The 25,570-nt window shown below is 35.3% G+C and overlaps 1 protein-coding gene across 2 annotated transcripts in view; it reads left to right on the forward strand.

Annotated features, from left to right (window-relative positions):
* Positions 1-25,570, forward strand: part of LOC144959999 (arginase-1-like) — a 55,014-nt gene that overhangs the window by 23,441 nt on the left and 6,003 nt on the right. For both annotated transcript variants that reach the window (XM_078892922.1, XM_078892923.1), the window contains exons 3-9: positions 1,609-1,681; positions 2,173-2,279; positions 3,356-3,621; positions 6,747-6,803; positions 8,158-8,262; positions 16,945-17,021; positions 18,339-18,398. In XM_078892922.1, the coding sequence (XP_078749048.1) occupies positions 1,609-1,681; positions 2,173-2,279; positions 3,356-3,621; positions 6,747-6,803; positions 8,158-8,262; positions 16,945-17,021; positions 18,339-18,398 (745 nt within the window). The remainder of the gene's footprint in view (positions 1-1,608; positions 1,682-2,172; positions 2,280-3,355; positions 3,622-6,746; positions 6,804-8,157; positions 8,263-16,944; positions 17,022-18,338; positions 18,399-25,570) is intronic.

Consider the following 25,570-nt stretch of genomic DNA (forward strand, 5'->3'; position numbering starts at 1 on the left):
ACCAGCTTGCTCTTCTGCCAAGATATCTTCGTTTTTTGTTTTGTTTTATCTTTAGTATTATCCGCAGAAGCATTTTACTTGGGTGGCTAATGAGACTTATGCTCCTATAGTTACTGCACTTTTTGAGATCTCCTTTTTTGGGAGAGGGATAATCAAGGATGGTGTCCAGTCTTTTGGCCGCCTTGTCTCGTTCATTATCTTTTGACATAGAATTGTCATTGCCTCCACTGTCTCCTCTCCACCATTAAAAAAAAGTTCTGCTGGGATGTTATCTATTCCAGTTGTTTTGTTGGAGCTTAAACCCCGGATTGCTGTTTCAACCTCATGTTTCATTATTCTTGGTGTGTCTGGGTTTTGTATGTTTCTGTTCTCGTGTCAAAACTGATAGGTCTGGGCTCAAATCGATGTTAGACAGCCCTTTGCAGTATTCGGTCCACATGTTCATTACATCCTCTTTCTGGGTAAGTAGAGCACCATTCCTGTCTTCAATTACAATAGCTTTTGGTCTACTTGTTTTTGTAAACATTTTCATGTTCAGTGAGTTCAGGTTAATGAATACAAAGAAATGTCAGTGCAAGAATAGCAAGTTAAATAACATAACTTGGTGCATTGTGTTATTGAACTTGCTTATATTTGATGCAATGAAATTTATTTGTGCCGACTGAAAGTCCAATAAGGCATTTGATGTTGCAATGCTGTTGTAGATTCGATTTTTGATTAACCTCATCAACTTTAGAAATATTTCAAAGGATGCACTTGCCCGAACACAAATGCTATAGGCGCATTTTAGGCATCATCTGGGCTGACCATACGTCTAATGAAGAGATTTACAGAAGAAATGCCTTTATAACAGGACCACAGGAATTCCTCCTGTCTATAGTCATAACAAAAAATTGTCTTCCTATAGGCGCATTTTAGGAATCATCCGGACTGATCATACGTCTAATGAAGAGGTTTACAGAAGAAATGTCTTTATAACAGGACTACAGGAATCCCTCCTGTCTATAGTCATAACAAATAAAATTGTCTTGGTTTGATTATGCTTCTCGCCATGAGACATTGTCAAAAACCATTATGCAAAGGATTTTAGAGAGAGGCAGAAGGAGAGGACGGTAAACAAAGTGATGGATGGCTAATGCAAACGAATGGACAAGGATGGACAGCCCAAAACTATTGAGGTAAGCTGAAGATATATGTATCTGGATGGAGGGCCCTTACTGGAATGTCGTCTCTCATGTCTCCTCTACGACCACCTCAGTCAAGAGAATAAGGTGAGGCTGTAGATTGGAAAATATTATAGACTAATTGTGACCCTTCGCCTAAAAAACGGTATTAAGTCGGGATGGCTAAGATGTTAAAAATTGAATTTAGAGCCAGAAATATCAGACTTGTGTTGAGTTTGTATGTTTTATTGAGGAGAATGAATACCATATTTTAGGGTGTTAATGCCAACAATTTATATTTTAGACCAGTTTAACATTTAATTCGGATTTTAAGCATTTGGTTCGATCCGACATAATACCGTTTTGAGACGATGGGTCACAATTTGGTAGTGTATCTACGTGCTTTCACGTCAAGTTGAATTGGTTCTTATTGTTTTCTCTTCAGCCCCGACACGGTACCGAACACGGCCCTGATTCCCTGAGGGAGGGGGGAATGATATCAAAATTAGAAGAATTTGGTGAGTACTTCTTCTACATTTTGGGAGTTTATTTTCTATTTATCATTATTTGTATAAATGATTAATCAATCAATGAATAATAAAAATTAAAATTGAGCTTTATATAGCGCAATATCCACTAAATGTGCTCAAAGCGCTTTACAAGGGGTCCCTGGTCAACAGCAACATTTAACAGGTAGGACGGGACATGACGCCTGTTAGGCGATATTACAATTTTTCGGACAAAGACAACGCTATTATCGGCCAGGTACTCATTTTACACCTGAGTACGGTGAGAGAATGTGAGTAAAGAGCATTTTCCAAGGACTCAACTGTGCGCCGAGCGCGAGGCTGGAACCCAGAACCTACCGATCCGAACGCGAGTGTCATACCACTAGACCACATAGAATGATAAATGTTTTTAGTTTAGTTTTGTTTTGTTTTGTTGTTTTTTTGTGGTAAGTTACGATGACGAGTTAACACGTGAAATTTCGATGTGTAAAAATCACCAGGTGTGAAAGTGGTTGACAACGGAAACTTGGACGTGGAGAACGGAATCAGAGAGGAACCGGAAAGTGCAATCAGAAACCCACGAGTTGTCGGCGCCGCTAACAAAAAGGTGATCACTCTAAGATAGGGAATGAGATTAGCGGAAGATTAGCGTCCCTTGATTGGACGTCACTCATAGTCTATGACGTCACCGGCGGAAAAGTTATGAGAGAGAGAACGTCATGTTGGTTGTGCGCATGCGTCTGTCCAATCAAGAGACGCTACTCTTCCGCTAATCTCATTTCCTATAGATCGAAGATGACGTTACTCAAGCCTTTGTTATTGTATTTTGCCATCCGCGTTTGTGAGTGATTCTCACCAAACTGCATCAACCACACCTTAAAAGTTCATGGTTACACACAGTTTTGTGTGTTGGTCCGTTATACTTCCGGATGAGCTTCTTAGCCAAGCGCATACTATCTATAGATAGTATGCAGATGACGTCACTCAGGCCTTTGTTCTTGTTTTTGCCATCCGCGTTTGTGAGTTGTCCTCACTAAACTGTATTAACCAGACTATAAAAGTTCATGGTTACATATAGTTTGTGTGTTGGTCCGTTATACTTCCGGATGGCAATGTTGTGAACTCCTTGACCAAGCGCATACTATCTATACAACATTCAATTACAAAGTTAATTGGACAATTTGTCAATAAATTGAATAAACCAAGTCCCGGAATTTCCAGTTAACAAATTTGGTTTTGCTAATGAATTTTGTTAATACCATTAATCTTGGTTTTGAGTAAAGAAAACGAATTAAATTATCATAAAATTATAAATGGAATGGAATAATGAAAACTAGTTGATGATGGGGAATAATAATAACGATATTCATGATTATGAATACGATGACAGTAATGATGATGGTGATGATGATGATGATAACGATGATGAAACATATAATTCACTAAATAGTGTTAGGAGACTTGGTAGTCGAGTGGCATGGCATTTTGTTGTAAAGGTCTCCAGAAAAAAAGGGTTTCAATATCAGGTAGAGATTTTTTTAAGATACATTCTAAAACATGAAAATGTATGTCTTTTTTTATCACTTCCTTTCTAGTATAGTATCTCGGTGTGCATAAACTGTCCCTTCATACATAGATTTATGCTTTATATAATAAATTATATCTAATTTCCTCTATTCCTAGCTTTCAGAGACTGTCTCCAAACTATTGAAAATGAAACAGTCAGCTTTGGTTCTAGGGGGAGACCACAGTATGGCCATCGGAAGTATCCACGGGCATGCGCAAGCGGAACCGGATGTGGTGGTTATCTGGGTCGATGCGCACGCAGACATAAACACACCTTTGACGTCACCAAGCGGAAACATTCACGGGATGCCAGTGTCGTTTTTGTTGAAAGAACTGGAACCATTCATGCCCGCGACGGCTGGATTTGAATGGTGCAAACCTTGGTAGGAGTTCTATTTTCTTAGTCATTTACTTTGTGACTTAATCATTGCCTTACTTAGGAGACACTGGGTGGCTGCGAATCGGCTTCGGTCGAGGAGCTGCCTAACAGCAAGTGCGCATCATTATCTGAGCGCTTAGAGTATGGTGTCTCGGAGTTATAGGGCTATATGTTTTCAACATTATTATTTTTTTACATCAGTGGGGACTTTCCACCTGTCCCACATGTACCCGATGTGGGCAAGAACCCGAAACGACAGAGCATCTAGTTGAACGGTGTGTTGTGACGATGCTACCGGGCGGGTTCGTGACGGTGCACGAATGCGGACCGGACTTTGCTGATTGGGTTGATCGTCATAACATAGTAGTATGAGAAGCATAAGAGGCTGCTGCCTTACTTATGAAGAACTTAGTAGTGTGGAGCCCGGGATGACAGAGGCCATTCGGGCATCGGGTTGGATTTAACAGCAGGCTCACTACATCATTGGGGAATTGCACTCTGTCCAACATGCACCCGTTGTGATAACGAACCCGAAACTAACAGAGCATCTGGTTGAACGGTGCGTTGTGACGAAGCTTCCGGGCGGGTTTCCGGCGGTGCACGAGTGCGGTACGTAATTTGCATCCTGGATAGATCGTCATAACATAGGTGTGAACATCATTCAGTTGAAGCTGCTTACTGCCTTACTTATTCTCTTACTTTCGTACTTACTTACGAGGGACTACGTTGTCTTGTGGTATGACACTCTCCTTTGGACTAAACAGCCCAAGGTTTGAGTCTCGCTATGAGCGGCGCATTGTTGAAACCTTGGAAAAGACTTTTTACTCGATCAATCTCTCATCGTACTCGGGTGCAAAAAAAAAAAAAAATAGTACCTGGCCGTTTCTGTCCAAAAAGAAAATGTAACCTCATCTATCAGAAGTCGTGTGTAGTTCTGTGTGTTATATTTTGCTGTTGGCCAGGTAAAGCACTTTTAAGCACGTTTAGTGAACATTGCTCTGTATATTATACTCAAGGGTGGTGGGGGGGGGGGGAGAAGAGAGAGATGGGGCGGAGAAAGAGAGAGGGGGAAGAGATGGAGAAGAAGAAGAAGGAAGGAAGGAGAGAGAGAGCGAGAGAGAGAGAGAGAGAGAGAGAGAGAGAGAGAGAGAGAGTCAGGGGGAAGATAGGGAGAAAGAGAATGAAAGAGTTGGAGAAAACGGAAGTGAGAGGAAATAGGGAGGGAGGTATGAGAGAGAGAGAGAGAGAGAGAGAGAGAGAGAGAGAGAGAGAAAGAGAAAGAAAAAGAGAGAGAGATTGAGGATAGTTACGGTGTATAAAAAAATATAAACAAAAATGATATATCTTATCTTATCTTACTAAAGGCTTAATATAATTATCCTTTCAATACCTTATACAATAGTTTATAATTACATAATCTCATATAGCTTGTATTGTATCATTTGTACAGACAGTTATACACAACTTTGAATGTCAGGGAAAATATATCAATACAGCAATGTAAAATCGAAAAATACTGTCATAGAATACTGGTAATTGGTCATGATCGAATGAATCATAAATGTACAAAGCTCATAGTACAATGAAATATTAATGACAAAAATAATCATGAAAGCAAGAACGATAATAATCATACATATCTCTCTGATAAATTATCATGATTTAACATCGTTTCAGATGTCATGCATTTTACGTGTCAACATTTACAAACCAGTCTACAAAGTTATGAAATTAATGGAAACAATTATATCCACATGACAATTAAAAGTTAAAAAGATAAATAAATAAATGGGTAAATAATTAAATAAACAAACAAATAAATAAATGAATAGTTAGATAAATAAATAAATAAAAATTAACAAGATCAAATTGAATTCAAAAATTAATCTATTATTATTATTATTATTATTATTATTATTATTATTATTATTATTATTATTATTATTATTATTATTATTATTATTATTATTATTATTATTATTATTATTATTTTTTATTATTTTTTTTATTTTTTTATTTTTTTTTAAAAATCTATTTATCTATTTTTGTTTTTAGATTTGTAAAATAGATCAAAACATATTAGTCATACATAAATCTCAGTCTTTAACTCCCTATCCAATATTTTAAACTGATTCAAAGAACACGCATTTTTTGTGTTGAAACGGACTATTCCATGTTCTCACTATCCTTATAATAAATGAGTTCTGTCTTCTTTTGGTCTGAAACCTTGAATATAATATATTATTTTATATTTGTCGCCTCTGGTATACGTAATCTTGGAAAATGTATATGAAAAGAGTTTATAATTATCAATCACTTGTTGGCTGAAGTTGGTTTTTGCAATAAACATTTTGTAATGCAATGTAATTAGTTTATTTATACAGCGCTGAGAATCCACAAAGCGCTCGTATCTAAACCCGATCAACCGCCGAAATTATTTTTATTCTCTATTGTCTTCTGGCACTTTTTCTATTCACTTCATCTCTTGTTGTTACCAACATAAGTGCCTGCTCCACTCACTTTTCTGAATTAAAAATTCACCCCATATACCGGTGCATACTCAATGTCTCAATTGTTTCTATGTTATATGTTTTTGTTGAGAATATTGGTTACTAAGCTTAACTGCTGGCCTACTAACTTCGTTGTGGTTGTGTGTGTATGTGTGTGTTGTACCCGCTACTCCAGTTGTCGGTGAGAGAGGGATCTAGTAATGAATAACCTGAGTTTGATTCGAATTTTTTTTGGGTTCGTGGATAGCTCATACGGTAGAGTCACGCTCTCGCCGGCCAGGCGGAGTTGTCGTACCAATAAGGTCGCGGGTTCAAACCCCATCAACCGCCGAAAAAAATATTATTCTCTATTGTCTTCTGGCACTTTTCTGGGCCAAATTCCGCTCTGCAGACATGACTGAATTAGAATGACAGTAGGCGGGAGTTCCATAGGGAAGGGACAAATCTGCACATACTCTTCTGAAGCCCATTGATTGCTCTATATTCCGAATGCGACTACTTTTTGCTAGCGTTATTTATAACAAGACACTTGCCATTGAGCTTTTCCCCCTTTTAAAAAACATCTTTCCAAGAACGATCTTAATCCATATTTCTTTCTCTCTTTTTAAATCTTTTCTAGCCTGTCTGCCAAAGATCTTGTTTACATTGGTCTCAGAGATGTTGACCCTGGTGAGAGGTGGGTTCATCATCGTCGTCGTCGTCGTCATCATCATCATCATCATAGTCTTCATCATCGTCGTCGTCGTCGTCTTCATCGTCGTCGTCGTCTTCATCGTCATCATCGTCTTCATCATCATCATCATCATCATCATCATCATCATCATCATCATCATCATCAGTCTTCATCATTGTCGTCGTCTTCATCATCATCATCATCATCATCATCATCGTCGTCGTCGTCATCATCATCATAATTATCGTCATTAGTTTCTCTTACGGGGTATATTCTCAAAGGAATATAGCATCTAAATTATGTCGGTTGTTATTCATTTATTTATTTATTCATCTGTTTATTCATTTATTCATTTATTTATTTATTTATTTATTTATTTATTTATTTATTTATTTATTAATTTATTTTTATATTTAAGAGTGGAAAAAGTAATAACTCAATTTAGTCAATGTTACCTACGAGTAGTTTTAACAAAAGCTTTCTCATTCAAATATTAAATTGTCTTTTGCAAATATCATAGATAACCATAAAGACAGAAATACCATGCTGATTCCACATTTTACACGCGAGGGAAGCTACTGGAATTTAAATCAATAAATCAAACCAGATCTACTATAGGGAATGAGATTAGCGGAAGAGTAGCGTCCCTTGGTTGGACGTGACCGGGGGAGAAGTTATTTGTGAACAAACCAACTACAAGCCAAGCACTCAAATACAAAATTTATTATTAATCTTTCTGTACAAAAATGCATATCATAATCAACGTTATGCATGTTTGTACAGAAATATGAATAATAAATTTTGTATTTGGAGCGCTTGGCTTGTAGTTGGTTCAATCAAGGGACCCTACTCTTCCACTAATCTCAGTCCCTATTGAATTAAAGCTATCACATATCCTTTTATTTTCTTGTTACTTAAATCTTATCCAGAGTAAAATACAGGGGTCCTCTTCTATTTAAGCATAATCCGGCTATAAGCACGCTATGTCTGATTCTCGATGATCGTGCTTATAAACGGAGACTGCTGTATTAAAAAAAAAACGCGTGTGATGAAAATCTGAATAGGTTTGTATGACGCCAGTGCTAGATGAAACAGGAGAGGTAGGCTAATTTTGTTTGTTGTTTTTAGGGATATTTGTTTCTTGTAATGTTTTTGTCCGGGATTGTTTCAAACGTGGTTTTTAGCTCACACCAGTGACTAATCCCAAATTTTTGTTCAGATTCACTAGGATACGTTAGAGGGCTGGTGGCTCAGTGGTACGGTCATTGCGTTCCATGACATTCAACATCTGTAGGGAGACGGAACTCCATCAATGAATGAATGAATGAATGAATGATTTTTTTCATTTTGACCACAGACTGATCATTGAGAAATTCGGCATCGCTTGTTACTCCATGCACGAGGTTGATAAACACGGCATTCGGGCTGTGATGGATATGGCCCTCAATAGGGTGGACCCCAGGTAAGAAATATATTGATGGTTTGGTGGATGCATTGATGTATTGATTGATTGAATTATTGAGTTGTCGGGATTCCTATTTTGATTGATTGATTGAGATATAATTGTCGATTAATTAGCACATTTTAGCACATTAAAATGGATAAAGAATTTATCTCAATATAGTGGATCCAAAGTATAAAAATATTGTTGGTTTGATAAGTACATTTTATTTATTTTTATTTTTTTGTTTGTTTTTTTTTGTTTATTTGTTTTTGCTTAATTAATCGATATTTACACAAATTTGGCAGTTTGTATTGATAGAAATTAAGCAAACATAGTCTTCAATATAGTGGACCCAATGTAATAAATATTGATGGTTTGATGGATACATCAATGTATTGATTAAATTATTGATTTGTCTTGCGCCATCCTTCCACATACAGTCACTAGCTTAATCATCCAGTCGCTGATGTCTTTTTTTTGACCACCATCTTCTTAGTCTCCCCCTCCCTCTTTTGTCCTCCTCAATACTCTCTTTAATTTTGTTTTTTTCAAGGGTGTCATGTCTCTTGATATGTCTGTCATGGTCTCAAGTGAGTAAAGAGCTACTCGACTATGCATAAAGATCTATGTAGAATGAGGCCCCAGAATTTACTAGTTACTATAAATGAAAAACAATTAACGATTTGTTTACAATGAAATAAAAATAATGATGAAATTTAATTAAAAGAGATAAACAGTGATCGTGGCAGTTACAAATAGAGGTATGAATATTTTACGTAACTTATGATAATATGTCAGGTTCGTAAGTTTACGTTTCCAGGCAGTTGATGGGCTTGGATGATCTATTCCTCTGATAACAGGATTGGACTCGTAAAATTCCACTTCCAGGCAATTGGTAAGAGGTTATAGTGTAGTACAGCGGGCTTGGGTTTGATCCTTGAAGATTATACAATCAAAGTTAAAAGCTCCGGCGTCTTAATGGTGTAGATATAATATCTACAAAGTCCCAAAAGATAAAAATCTTCCAGTATATATATAGGAATAGAGTGACTGGCCGTCCGGCATAGATTGTGGAGAGAAAGTGAGTGTAGAGTGTTAGACCTATCAGCTTTTATAATAAGTGGCTACGTGACAGAATGTAGAACGAAAAGTATTCACTAATTAGAAATTAATTCGAGGGAAGGCTATAAAGTAAAGTTTATCTAAGCCTACCGAAATATCACTGGAGTGAGATGAATTCAGTTCTTAATAAAATAAAATTTAATAAGATAATTGTGAACAATCTTTACTGTGACACCCCCCACCCACGTTTAAAATATACTCTTTAACCATTATGGGAAAGATAGATTTTACAAACGGAAGTAAATTTACTATCATGATACTCTAGCATTAATCCATTGTTATGATTTGTGCTACAATTAAATTATTTATTAACTAGACATGGAAATGTTTATATTAACGTAGGTATATGAATGGGCGACAATAACAATGAAAGATTGTGATTACAAATCATTGTGATGAACGACATGATGGCAATGTGATTACAAATCATTGTGATAAACAATAGTGATGGTAATGAAGCATGATTTAAGTCGATGATATGAAGGTAATTTTCTGAATGAAATGAATGAAAATGTAAATGGAATATTGACATTTCAATTATTAATCATAAATGAGTGAAAATTCATAACAATAATAGATAAAGAGAAGATTTCCCAAATCATGAATGGGTATGGTATATATATCCAAACAATACTCAATGTTACATTAAGTTGGGTCATCATGTTTACAAATAAAATTATCGAAATTGTGCGTTCTGATTTGGCATAGTTTGCGAGGTAACTAACAGTATGCATGGGAGGTTAAGTTATACCCTTCTCATGTGTTTATACTAATCGAGAAAGTAGGTCGGCGTGAATATTTTCACAGCCTGGTATGTGAGAGATACTGAAAGTGTAATTTTGCAAAAATAGACTCCACCTTAGTACTCTACTATTATTCATTTTGTTATTTCTTATGTACGTGAGTGGTTTATGGTCCGTTTCGACCACAAACTCTTTTAGCAGTAGATATCTGCTGAATGTCTTTAAAGCAAAGACGATGGCTAGTCCTTCACGCTCTATTACAGAGTATCGTGATTCTCTGTCCAATAATTTTCTGCTTGCATATAAGCAAGGCATTAGAGTTCCCTCATGCTCCTGTAATAGTACACCTGCGATGCCCTTATCAGACGCGTCAGTTCTTACAACAAATTCTTTTGATATGTCGGGTAATTTAAGAATTGGTTCTGAACAGAGTAATGCCTTTAATTGGTTAAAGCTATTCTGACACACTTCTGTCCAAACAATTTTGTTCGGTGAACCATTCTTTGTCAGATTTGTTAGCGGTTGTCGCGATGTGCGCGAAGTTGTAAATGTATTTCCTGTAAAAATTTAGGAGCCCAAGTACTTTGCGTACTTCTTTTTTTGTCTTAGGTGGTTGCAATTGTGCGATTTTTGTTTGTTTTTCTGTCTCGGGTGTCTGTGTCCCATGACCAACGGTATGACCGAGAAAATCAATTTTGTAAAATGCAATGCTTGTTTTTGACGGTTTTGTTGTTAAAGAATTACGTTTTAATGCTTCAAGCACTAATTCTAAGGTTGTCATGTGATCAGTCCATGAGTTTGAGAAAATACATGCGTCGTCGAAGTATGAGAGTGTAGACGGGATGTCTTTTAATAACATACGCATCATTCTTTGGAATGTCGATGCGGCTGTCGATAATCCAAATGGCATATAGTTAAATTCTAACAATCCTAATGGTGATTGAAATGCTGTGTATTTCTTACATGATTCTTTCAGTGGAATCTGCCAGTAACCTCTAGAAAGATCACATTTTGTCATGTATTTTGCTTGAGATAAGGCAGCAAATAAATTCTCTTGATTTGGTATTGGTTCTGCATCAAACACTGTTGCTTCATTTAATTTGCGAAAGTCGATACATAGCCTTATCGATCCGTCTTTCTTTTTCACTACTACTATTGGTGATGAGTATGGGCTTGAAGAATATCTAACTATTCCTGTATCTAGCATATCCTTAACTTCCTTTTCAACTTGTTCTCGTGCGTGAAATGGAATAGGATAGTTTTTCACGTTGATAGGAGTAGATGTGGTTAACTTTATGTCGTGTTCCACTAATGTTGTATGTCCGGGTGCGTCTGTAAAGACTGACTGGTACTTTTCTAATAATGACCTGATTTCTCGTTTCTGACATTCGTTTAGTTGAGGATTGATTGTGACGTCATTAATTGTACTATTTTTAGGGTTACCGTGTTGTGGGGTGTGTTGTAGTTCGACATCATCGCTGTGAGTTTCGATGATTAATCCTACATTTGCAGCTTCAACATGGTTAAATATTGGTTGTGATAATCTGTCTCTATCGAAATATTTTTTTAGCATGTTTGCATGGAATGTCTTTGTTGTGTTGTTAATTTGAATCTCGTAATTAACACCAGATCGTACTGCTAATACCTTGAATGGTCCTTTCCATGTAGCTAAAAGTTTACTCGAGTCATCGGGTAAGAGTATTAGTACTTTGTCACCAATCTCAAATTTTCTTGACTTGCTTTTGCGATCAGAGTATTCCTTGTATTTCTCTGCTTTTTTAGTGACGGATTCCTGTGCTAGCTTACATGTATCCTCTATTCTGTCTTTCAGGTTTCTTACATATTCGTAAGCAAACATAATTTCGTTATTGTCCTCCTCATTCCCTTTACAAATGTCGGCTACTATATTGATCGGGCCGCGAGGTGATCGTCCATACATCAACTCAAATGGGGGGTAGCCTGTAGATTCTTGGGGTATTTCTCTATATGCAAATAGGATTGCTGGTAAGTATCTGTCCCAATCATCTGGTTTTTCTGCTGACACTTTTCTTAACATATTCTTTAGAGTGCCATTAAATCTTTCACAAAGACCATTTGCTTGGGGGTGGTAGGGAGTTGTGAATGAGTGTTGGATTCCCATGAGTTTCATGGTTTCATGCATCATATGTGATGTAAATTGGGGTCCATTGTCCGACAGTATCTCATTTGGTATGCCTATTCTGGTAACAATTGTCATCAATGCTTCAGCTATGTGATCCGATGTAGTTGATTTCAATGCTATCGCTTCTGGCCACCTGGTTGCGTAATCGACTAGTGTTAGTATGTGTGTATGGTTTCTATCTGATTTTGTTAAAGGGCCTATAATGTCAATTGCAACTTTTTGAAAAACTTTTTCAATAACTGGGGTTGTCTCTAATGGCAATCTCGGTATTCTGCCTTTTGCGACTCTTCTTTGGCATGTGTCACACGATTTCACATATTCTCGGACGTCTTTAGTAATTCCAGGCCATGTGAAATTCTCGGATATTCTCTTCAATGTGGAAGAGCTCCCAAGATGTCCAGAAGTTATTGAATCGTGCGCTATTCCAAGGATTTTGTTTCTGTAAATACTCGGCGTGACCAGTTGTTTAGCTATTTTGTTTCTTTTCCTATGTAACCTGAACAGAATATCTTTTTCAATGATGTATTCAACTTTTGATTTCGTCCCTTTGTTTGCGATATTGAAATATGATGTTAAAGTCGGGTCCTTTTTCTGTTCTTCAATGAACGTGTTCCTGTCAAATTGTTGTGGTTCTAGAGAAATAGTCATTGGCTTCTCTGTTGTCTTAGTCATCTTTCTTGTTTCTGCTAGACAAGCTGTTTCTTGGGTTAATGACCATTCCTTTACATCTGTTGGGTTGTCTTTAAGACCTTTTATATTGCCAACAATAACATCAGCGACGGGGTTGGGAAGTATACAGCATTCCACTATTCCTGTATAGTATGGGGTTTCTATGTACACGTTAGCTGTTTCAAAGGTTTCGACTGTGCCACTGAATGTGATGCATTGTACCGTTTTTCCAGTTTTGTCTTCGTCATTGATCAAAGATGCTTTTATTCCTACTGTACTGCATCCTGTGTCTCTCAATATTTTGCAATCAGTTCCATTAGCTTTGCCTTCACAAAAAATAGCGATCCTGATTTGTGAGTTTGTGTTAAAAGTGACATACCTTTCACGCAATACACATTTATATTTTCTCCTGACATTATTCGTGTCTGATTATTTACACTGGTTTGGAGTGATGCATTTGCAGTTTCTTTCGGATATCCCACGATTTTGTAACATTTGTCTGCTGTGTGGCCTTTCATTCCACAATATTGACATTTAATTATAGGTTTGTTGGTTTTCTTATACTCAGTATTATTGTCAGTGCTATTTCTTGTTTTGTTTCGATAGGGTCGGCTATGGTCTCTATTGAACTGTTTGTTCCATGGTTTGTTACTATGATCATCTTGTTTCACTTGCGTGTTCCGAGTGATTGATCGGCTCGTTCTATTTGAGTACTGAACTTTAGGTGTACCTGGACTCTGAGCAGCGGCAGCGTAGTATGGTTCCTTCAATGTTCTGCTAAGGGGTGTCAATGGATGTGCGCTGTTAAAGTTTTCTGCGTAGATTTTTAATTTGTCCAAGTTTTCTGGCTTTCTCTCTTTAAAGAATGCGACTAAATCTGGGTTGCAAGCTTGATAGATTCGATTCTTCAGCGTGAGGTAGTAAAGGCCTGCAAAGTCGTCTTGTTTTACGTTTGCCAACTCAAGCCACCGATTTAGAAATTGAGTAATTCGGTTCACGAATGTATTAAAGTCTTCTCCACTTTCCGGTTTTGCAGTGTGAAACCTTTCCTGGTAACCATCTTCCGTTAATCTAAATCTTTTTAGTAGAGCGTCTTTAATTTTTCCATAGTCATCTGCATCTTCAGTTGTTAAGGTATAGAAAACTTTTAGCGGTTCTCCAGATAAGCAGTTAATCAAGGCTGTGGCCCATTTGCTTTCTGGCCAACGATAACCTTTAGCCTGAACTTCGAATCGGTGTAAGAAGGATTCTAGACAGTCTGAGCGTTCATCGTATGTTGGCATGCGTGGAAGTTTCACGAAAAATTCATCACTATTATTATGTTTTCTTTCATGACCGGTTTTTGTTTTTTCAATTTCCAGCATCATTTGGGTCCTTTTGGTTTCTTCTTCTGCTAAAGCTATTTGTCTTTTTAGTTCCCTTTCTTGGACTCTTTCTTCTCGTTCTTCTCTACGTATTCTTTCTTCGTGTTCTTTTTCTTCTCTACGAATTCTTTCTTCGTGTTCTTTTTCTTCTCTACGAATTCTTTCTTCATTTTCTTCTCTACGAATTCTTTCTTCGTGTTCTTTTTCTTCTTTACGAATTCTTTCTTCATTTTCTTCTCTACGAATTCTTTCTTCGTGTTCTTTTTCTTCTTTACGAATTCTTTCTTCATTTTCTTCTCTACGAATTCTTTCTTCATGTTCTTTTTCTTCTTTTACTTTCTCTTCGCACCATGAAAATATTCTTTCCTGGGGTATTTCTAAGTCCTTTGCGAGACTTAAGTATCTTTTATATGCTTCCATGTTGCAATAAATTAGTTACGATGTTTTATATATATTATATTGACAGGATACTGTTACTGACTGTTTTATTTATTTACACTTACTGGAATGAACTGTTCTATTTTTAGAAATCTCTCTCTCTTATTTCAACTTATTATGTATGTTGAATTTGATGCCTTTTATCGTTATATCTTATAAAGCAATGTGTCAATACAATGCGGAGTTATGACTTGAGTCAATAACAATGTGTCAATCGCGTGTACTCTAAACTATGTTACTACGAAAAATGTATCACCAATGTGTGTGACTCGTCGTTAGTTTGTGTACAATTATTCGCAATGACGCTAATATACTAGAGTGTGATAACAATAATAGGATGCCAAAATAATCCCAAGTTATCTATCACTAAATATAACACGACGGCTAGTAGACTCCTTTTATTATTATTTAGTTTTTAAAGACTCACTTTTCAGAACATAATATATAAGTGGTTTTCGGTAACAGTAATATGCCAAAAATGCATTTAAAACAAATCACTATGCAAAACAAATCACGATGTCTATAGTTACTATGTGATGCCCAACTCATGTAAAAGAGAATAATGAAGGATATATCTACCAACTCAGTTCGTGGCTGGGACCTCTCTCTTGTTCAATGGTTGTTCAACAATTGTAATTAGGCATTGAAGAGTGTTTAACAGTGATGTCTGAAATACAAAACAATAAAATATCGTAAGATTTACAATAGTTACAAAATGTGTTCACAACACTGAGTGATTGGATGATAGGTGAATGAATCGTTATGGAATGTAAACATATTGAAAACAATTCATGAATGAGGCAAACAACAAAATGAAATGAGTGATATAATAACAAAGTGGACAAGGAATGAATGAATGAATGAAAAACTGAGTGAATAGATGAATGAAAGAATGGATAATGTATGAATGAAAGAATGAAGGGAGGAATAAATGTATGAATGATTGGATAAATGAGTGAATAAACGAATGAATGGATGAATGAATGAATGAATAAATAAATGAATGAACAATGAATGAATGAATAATTTATAAATGAATAAATGAATGAAGGAATGAATCAATAAAATGCTATTCAATTTGAATGAAAGAATGAATGGATAAATTGCTATTCCATTTAAATGAAGAAATGAAAAAGAGAAAAAAAAATTAATCCTGTAAATAGGGAGTTCAATTAAAATATGATCAAGTGGGGCAATTAAGAGTTTTACAATTTAAACTTTAAGGTTAGATGAAGTAGATATAAGTAACTAAATAAATTCAATTCTTTATATGTGTCCCCTCCAAAATGTCATGGTCTCAAGTGAGTAAAGAGCTACTCGACTATACATAAAGATCTATGTAGAATGAGGCCCCAGAATTTACTAGTTACTATAAATGAAAAACAATTAACGATTTGTTTACAATGAAATAAAAATAATGATGAAATTTAATTAAAAGAGATAAACAGTGATCGTGGCAGTTACAAATAGAGGTATGAATATTTTACGTAACTTATGATAATATGTCAGGTTCGTAAGTTTACGTTTCCAGGCAGTTGATGGGCTTGGATGATCTATTCCTCTGATAACAGGATTGGACTCGTAAAATTCCACTTCCAGGCAATTGGTAAGAGGTTATAGTGTAGTACAGCGGGCTTGGTTTTGATCCTTGAAGATTATACAATCAAAGTTAAAAGCTCCGGCGTCTTAATGGTGTAGATATAATATCTACAAAGTCCCAAAAGATAAAAATCTTCCAGTATATATATAGGAATAGAGTGACTGGCCGTCCGGCATAGATTGTGGAGAGAAAGTGAGTGTAGAGTGTTAGACCTATCAGCTTTTATAATAAGTGGCTACGTGACAGAATGTAGAACGAAAAGTATTCACTAATTAGAAATTAATTCGAGGGAAGGCTATAAAAGGAAAGACGATCTAATATTAGAAGGTAAAGTTTATCTAAGCCTACCGAAATATAACTGGAGTGAGATGAATTCAGTTCTTAATAAAATAAAATTTAATAAGATAATTGTGAACAATCTTTACTGTGACAATGTCCAAAAACTGCAAGTTTTAGATTCTGTATCATTCCTGATGAGCCTTACAGTGCGGCCCAGGGAACTCTTTCACTATTTTGGTTAGTTTCCTCCTTTGCTGTCCAGGGAATACGGAGAATAGTTTTCTAAATTGTTCATTTTTGTACCGTTTTTAATTCTCCTTTTAGTGGCAATCGTCCCATTCACGTCAGTTTTGATGTAGACGCTATTGATCCAGCCTACACACCGGCCACTGGGACACCTGGTAAGACCAGTGTGTATTATATATATAATATATATATATATATATATATATATATATTATAATATATATATATATATATATATATAAAATATAAATTGTCACTCACTTATATATGGCCAAGACGTACGTTTCTGTTGCTTTCGTCCACGTCTTCAGTCGGCATAATATCCGAAGAAAAAATGTATTCCGTTTGAGGTGTTTATATATATATATATATATATATATATATATATATATATATATATATATATAATATATTAAAATTTAATATCAAGAAGTGTAAGGTATTGTATGTTGGAAAGAAAAATCCGAATCACATATTACTCAGATAACTCTTATTCAAATTTTTGCCTGATACAAATTTTGAAAGGGTTCTTGATGTTGTTTTTGACCCACATTTGATCTTCTATGCGTATATTAATGATTGTACAACTAAAGCTAATCGCATGTTGGGAATCATATACAGGAATTTTACTTATTTGGATAATAGCATGTTTCTTTCGTTATTTAAAACTATTAGTTTGGAGTCCAATATATCTAAAGCAGTCAATAGGTTTTGAAAATATTCAAAGACGAGCAACAAAATTGCTTCCGGGGCTTGGGAACATGTAATAGTCTCTGTTTTTACACAAAAAATACATGCGATTTGAATCAGTTTAAAATCTTAGTTGATAAGGAGTTAAGTTAAAGTCTCTAAGATTTAAGTATGACTAATATTGTTTTATTCTATTTTACCACATTTTAATAATAATAATAATAATAATAATAATAATAATAATAATAATAATAATAATAATAATAATAATGATAATAATATAATGATAATAATATAATGATAATAATAATGATAATAATAATGATAATAATAATGATAATAATAATGATAATAATAATGATAATAATAATGATAATAATGATAATGATAATGATAATGATAATGATAATAATAATGATAATAACAATAATAATAATAACAATAATAACAATAATAACAATAATAACAATAATAACAATAATAATAATAACAATAATAATAACAATAATAATAATAATAATAATAATAATAATAATAATAATAATAATAATAATAATAATAATACGACTGTTCTCTATTTGAACCGATTCCCCTTTGTCTTACTTTTTCTTCAAGCCCTTTTAATTGTACATCAAGAATCACTTTACTATCCAATTTTCTTCTTATTTTTTTTACTGGCGCTGATATGACCTAAATGTGCTGCAAGCGCCGTAAAACCCTAAAAACAAAAACAAAAACAAAGAAAAACAAACATAAAACTGTTTCACGTATTTCTTTTTCAGTCCAAGGCGGTCTTTCAATGAGAGAGGCTTGCTATGTTGCAGAGGAGATTTATAAAACAGGTGAGTGTTTTTGAATAGATAGTTCGAAGATGACGTCACTCAGGCCTTTGTTATTGTTTTTGCCATCCGCGTTTGTGAGTTGTTCTCACTAAACTGTATTAACCAGCCTATAAAAGTTCATGGTTACACAGAGTTTGTGTGTTGGTCCGCTATACTTCCGGATGGCAATGTTGTGAACTCCTTGGCCAAGCGTATTCTATCTATAGTACAGTCTGTCGTATACTTTTGAGCAGGTCTGATAACCCAAATTGTTACGGTCTCATTGTTGTAATGGGGGAAGAAAATAAAATACAAAACTCAGCCAAATCAAAATATGAGGCCCATCGTTTTAATACAGTTGTATATATAGTATGCGCTTGGCTAAGGAGCTCATAACATTGCCACCCGGAAGTATAACGGACTAACACACAAAACGGTGTGTATCCATGAACGTTTATAGTAAGGTTAATACAGTTCAGTGAGCATTACTCATAAACGCGGATGGCAAAAAACAACAACAAAGACCTGAGTGACGTCATCTTCGAACTATCTATAGCGCATTATGCACGTTTGGTGGATCTTGCGCTATATCAAAACTCAGGTTTGTTGGGGTTTTATTATGTTCTTTGACTATGTATCTATGAACAAGAGACAAAATGGTTAATGTTGCTGTTGGCAAAGGACCATGAGCATTTGTGACCCTTCGCCTCAAAACGGTAATAAGTCGGGTTGGTTAAGGTGTTGAAACTTGAATTTATAGCCAGAAATATCAGACTTGTGTAGAGTTTGTATGCTTTATTAAGGAGAATGGATACCATATTTTAGGGTGCTAATGCCAACAATTTATATTTTAGACCAGTTTAACATTAAATTCGGCTTCTAAGATTTTACTCGCATACGTGCCAGCAATATAATAGGTAAAGCTCTTTAGTTTATCAATGTCAGGGCTCGTCGGTTTTTATATGCGTGTTATTGAGTTGTAGCACGCAATATGAAAACGACGAACCCCAACGAGAAGCACGTCTCGTCTCGTCAGTTAAACGTTGAGGAATTTCTGGTAATATTTGTGGTTTGGTAGAACATTGTCCTGTCACATCAGTTAAGCGTTGAGGAATTGCTGGTAATATTTTTGGTTTGGTAGAACATTGTCCTTTCTCGTCATTTAAGCGTTGAGGGTTTTCTGGTAATATTTTTGGTTTGGTAGAACAGTGTCTTGTTTCGTCACTTCAGCGTTGAGGGTTTTCTGGTAATATTTTTGGTTTGGTAGAACATTGTCCTTTCTCGTCATTTAAGCGTTGAGGGTTTTCTGGTAATATTTTTGGTTTGGTAGAACATTGTCCTGTCACATCATTTAAGCGTTGAGGGTTTTCTGGTAATATTTTTGGTTTGGTAGAACATTGTCCTTTCTTGTCATTTAAGCGTTGAGGATTTTCTGGTAATATTTTTGGTTTGGTAGAACATTGTCCTGTCTCATCATTTAAGCGTTGAGGGTTTTCTGGTAATATTTTTGGTTTGGTAGAACAGTGTCTTGTTTCGTCACTTCAGCGTTGAGGGTTTGCTGGTAATATTTTTGGTTTGGTAGAACATTGTCCTGTCTCATCATTTAAGCGTTGAGGATTTTCTGGTAATATTTTTGGTTTGGTAGAACATTGTCTTGTCTCCTCATTTAACGTCGAGGGTTTTCTGGTAATATTTTTGGTTTCGTAGAACATTCTCCTGCCTATCAGTTAAAGGTTGAGGAATATCTGGTAATTTTCCCCCTTTTTTTTTAGCTTTAACGTCTAATGGCATGAGACTTGCCTCTGCAGTTCCCTGGATAGAGGTCCATGAAACATATCTTTACTCACATTCTCTCATCACAGTCAGGTGTAAAATGAGTATCTGGTCGGAAACAGCTTTGTCTCTGTCGAAAAAAAAATGTATAGCGCCGCACACAAGTTGTTCCGACTTGCATGTTGATAGTCCAAGTGAATGGAAGCTTTAATTTAATCAGCAAAGGATGAAATTGACGTTTCGGGTTTTCCCTTTGTCAACAAAATACGATAATAGTAACCCTAAAGCCTAATGAGAGATGAGAGGATGGCGTCACTAAGGCGAATAATCTTAACGTCCTACATGTTAATTGTTGTTGACTTGGTACCTCTTGCAATGCGCTTAAGAGTGTATATTGCTCTATATAAATTAAAACCTTAAATTGATCAAAAGAACTAGTTGATTGATGTGAGTTTCTTCCTACTTTACCTAAGCAAACATAGAGTCCCAACGATAACCCTGGTAGTTTTGTATTGAGGCTTTTTTGGCTTTTTAAGAACATGTTTATACCAAATTAAAAAAAATAATACCACGCCCTTAGAAAGCAATGAGCCCCAACAAGAATCCCATGAGTCGCCTGTGTGTTGAGGCTTATCGTCCGTTTTATTTAATATAATATAGACAGTATGCGCTTGGCTAAGAAGCTCACAACATTGTCATCCGGATATATAACGGACCATTGCACAAAACTATGGGTAACCTTGAACTTTTATAGTCTGGTTAATACAGTTTAGTGAGAATTACTCATAAACGCGGATGGCAAAAAAAACAATAACAAAGACCTGAGTGACGTCAACTTCATTCTATCTATAGTAAGCACAGTTGAATCCGTATAAAGTCAACCTCTGACACTGAAAGTCAACACATTTTCTGTTCTTTATTTGAAGTCTTGTTTCATAAAACCACCATTGCTTCAAGTCAGAGCCGCCGAATTGAAATTTCAAAATTTCGCAGTTTTCGAGAGAAAAAAAAGAAGAAAAATTCGCTTTAAAAAGCTTCACAAATAAACATTTTGCTCTCAGCATGGTCCAAAAATGCTCCAAAATATCCTGAATATAGGTTCTAATCGGAGCTATACTTTTCTTTTTCAACAAGATTTTTCGATTCAATCAGAGAGACCTATGCAGCTCTGTAGCTCGAGCCAAAATTTCATATTTCTACGAATATTTCGTCGTACTATCACTGGGCAGGTTTGTTGACTGAAAGTCAACCAATCTTTCTGTTCCGGCGGTGTTTGCTTTAACTCACTCAACCCTAACACCGTCAATATCCGGGTTACTTTTACCCCATGCCTATTTATATTACATTTTTATGAGACAAATTATAGACGTAGTATCAAAGCTAATATTTTTCATTTTTGCCTGTTAATGGTAGTTGAATAAAACTGTGTACTTGCTCATTTTTAATACATTTTTTCCAATTTTGAAAAGTAGCAAAAATCTCTGGGATTTAGTGATTTAACAGGATTCCACTGTATTACAGGTGACCCATCGTCTCAAAACGGTATTATGTCGGAGGCGGATCGGATGCTATAAAATTGAATTCTATTCCTAATTTTTATACGCTACAATGGAGTGTCAATACAATTTCTTACATTTCTTATCATATTTATAAATTTACTTCACGTGGATCCCATTCATTCTTACATAGTACCGTTTAAGACCGAGGGTCACATCTGAGATTATACAATAATAATAATAATAATAATAATGATAATAATAATAATAATAATAATAATAATAATAATAATAATAATAATAATAATAATAATAATAATGTGAGCGAGGGCGAGGTGATTTGCTCAAGGCCACACAACAAGGGGGGTAGTCGAACTCGGTACCTTTCGAGTACGAAGCAAAGACCGTACCGCTGAGCCACGCTGTCCCCTTAATCTTTGCTGAGCGCTTTTCTATAGATAGTATGCAGATGACGTCACTCAGGTCTTTGTTATTGTTTTTTGCCACCCGCGTTTATGAGTAATGCTCACTGAATTGTATTAAGCCGACTATAAACGTTCATGGATACACAGTTTTGTGTGTTGGTCCGTTATACTTCCGGATGGCAATGTTATGAGCTTCTTAGCCAAGCGCATACTATCTATATCACATGAAATTGCTCAGAGCGATTTTCACGTCATAGAGTGAGTTTTGTTTAACTTTAAAAAGATTAAATTTCCTTATTAATGGTATCGTATAATTAGATTTTGTCTTACAATGTCACATGACCCGATCTTATTCATTCTAACATAATACCGAAGTGAGACGATGGCTCGAGACATGCGATGTGAAAAATAAAAACGATCATGATGAAAATAATTAGCCTCAATGTTATGCCAGGTAGTTTAGATATTGTTATAAAATGTGTAACCAAATGACAAATTGCCACTATTTTGAGGACAATAAAGATTTATTATTATTATTATTATTATTATTATTATTATTATTATTATTATTATTATTATTATTATTATTGTTATTATTGTTATTATTGTTATTATTATTGTTATTGTTATTATTGTTATTATTATTGTTATTATTGTTATTATTATTATTATTATTATTATTATTATTATTATTATTATTGTTGTTGTTGTTATTGTTGTTGACTTTTTATACTCTCGTAGAAGACAATGGGCCTCAGATAGAGGTAAGACAGTTTTAAGCTTATGTTTATTGAGGTTTTATGTTCTTTCTGACGGGGGTATACGCTCTTAGAAACAAATGGCTGCATGCGAGAACACGTATAGAATAAATATAAAGTGGCAACATCAATCTTTTATTGTCTTTTATTGTCTAGATAATCATAGCGCCCTTTCGTGTCTTGACAGGGCTCTTTGGGATATTATATGAACCGCAAAGGAGATTTCGTTCCGATTCAAAAACTCTAAAGATTCCTAAAACTGACTTAAAACCGGGGAGATTTCGAGAAAAGATTTGCTCGACCCGGCCCTAGAATTTGAAATAAATTGCCTTTTAGAAATAAGAGAATGAACATCCTTATAAACCTTCAAAAAGAAACCGAAAACTCTTTTTTTCGGTCATGTATCGATGAGCAGCTCTTTCAATGAATGATGAATTTTTTGTTTGTGTTTATAATTTATATATATATATATATATATATATATATATATATATATATATATATATATATATATATATATATATATATATATATATATATATATATATATATATATATATATATATATATATATATATATATGCAGGACTGACATCCGAACCTACTTATGGGCCTAGTTAACATTGTTGTAATGGACAAGATTTTGCTCACCTTTATAGATTTCCATTACAACGAGCCAGCCCATAAGGAAAAGGGCTATCAGACCTGCAAATATGAGCAGGTCAAGTTGGACCTATTGGAATTCGGTGCTTGTAGATGAATAACACGCTCTTAAAACAAGCCTAAGCCAGTGTCATAGTAGTTTGTCGTCGAGGCTTAATGGAGTTTGGATGATTGTAGATGAAATATGTAAAGCGCTCTTAGAAACCAGATGATCCTTAGCTAGAGGGAATGGTACATAGATTGTAGTTGATCAGAGAGGCTAATTAAAAATATAGGTGCTTGTAGATGAAATGTAACGCGCTCTTAGAAATCAAATCATCCTTAGCTAGAGGGAATGGTACATAGATTGTAGTTGATCAGAGAGGCTAATTAAAAATGTAGGTGCTTGTAGATGAAATGTAACGCGCTCTTAGAAATCAAATCATCCTTAGCTAGAGGGAATGGTACATAGATTGTAGTTGATCAGAGAGGCTAATTAAAAATGTAGGTGCTTGTAGATGAAATGTAACGCGCTCTTAGAAATCAAATCATCCTTAGTTAGAGGGAATGGTACATAGATTGTAGTTGATCATAGAGGCTAATTAAAAATGTAGGTGCTTGTAGATGAAATGTAACGCGCTCTTAGAAATCAAATCATCCTTAGTTAGAGGGAATGGTACATAGATTGTAGTTGATCATAGAGGCTAATTAAACATGTAGGTGCTTGTAGATGAAATGTAACGCGCTCTTAGAAATCAAATCATCCTTAGTTAGAGGGAATGGTACATAGATTGTAGTTTATCATAGAGGCTAATTAAAAATGTCGGTGCTTGTAGATGAAATGTAACGCGCTCTTAGAAATCAAATCATCCTTAGCTAGAGGGAATGGTACATAGATTGTAGTTGATCATAGAGGCTAATTAAAAATGTAGGTGCTTGTAGATGAAATGTAACGCGCTCTTAGAAATCAAATCATCCTCAGTTAGAGGGAAGGGTACATAGATTGTAGTTGATCATAGAGGCTAATTAAAAATGTAGGTGCTTGTAGATGAAATGTAACGCGCTCTTAGAAATCAAATCATCCTCAGTTAGAGGGAAGGGTACATAGATTGTAGTTGATCATAGAGGCTAATTAAAAATGTAGGTGCTTGTAGATGAAATGTAACGCGCTCTTAGAAATCAAATCATCCTTAGTTAGAGGGAATGGTACATAGATTGTAGTTGATCATAGAGGCTTATCGGAATGTAGGTGGCTGTAGATGACATGTGTAACACGATCTTAGAAAACACTGAGACTCGGCTTTAGGCATTGTCGTTTGTAGTTGATCATCGAGGCTTATTGGAATGTGAGTGCTTGTATGTGACATGTGTTACGCTCTCTGAGAAAACGAGCCTCAGCTTCAGACATTGCAGTTTGTAGTTGATCATTGAGGCTTATTGGACCTTTTGGATATTGTATATAACACGTTCAAAAAAACCAATTGAACCTCAAAGATACGCCAGGTAGTTTACTTTTGAGGCTTGTTGGATTTTAACGCGCTCTTAGAAAAATCAAGGATCCTCAGCTAGGGGCATGGGAGTTTGTAGTCTGGGCTTCTTGTTGATGAAATATATAACACGCTCTTTAAAAAAAAACGAGCCCTAACGAATTACCCAGCTGTTAAGTGTTGAGGCTCATTGATTTTTTAAGGGCGTGTAGGTAGATTATTTGATCTGACACACTCTTAAAAAACATTGAGCTTATGTGTAAGATGAAATGCAGAGGCAACCCTTTTAACGTTTGGCTCTGGTTAATGTTTACTGCATGTACAAAATGGGCTGGACCTTATCAAAGATTTAAAATCTTTAAAACCTTAAAAATAGAAAAAGAAAAAAGGATCAACCCAAATCTTGTAGTCCCATGTTCATTGATCCTTGCCAATAGATAGTATGCGCTTGGCTAAGAAGCTCACAACATTGCCATCCGGAAGTTTAACAGACCATTCTGACCAAAAAATGACGTCAAAATGCCAGTCTTTTGCCACAAAAGAAAACAAATCGTGAGTTGTAGTCAATAGTTCAACCAATGAAATAACTTGTTTCCATGAGCTCTACTAACG

This window comes from Berghia stephanieae, chromosome 14, assembly GCF_034508935.2.
Source record: "Berghia stephanieae isolate SIO BIC M18660-M18661 chromosome 14, UCSD_Bste_1.3, whole genome shotgun sequence".
Lineage (NCBI taxonomy): Eukaryota > Metazoa > Mollusca > Gastropoda > Nudibranchia > Aeolidiidae > Berghia > Berghia stephanieae.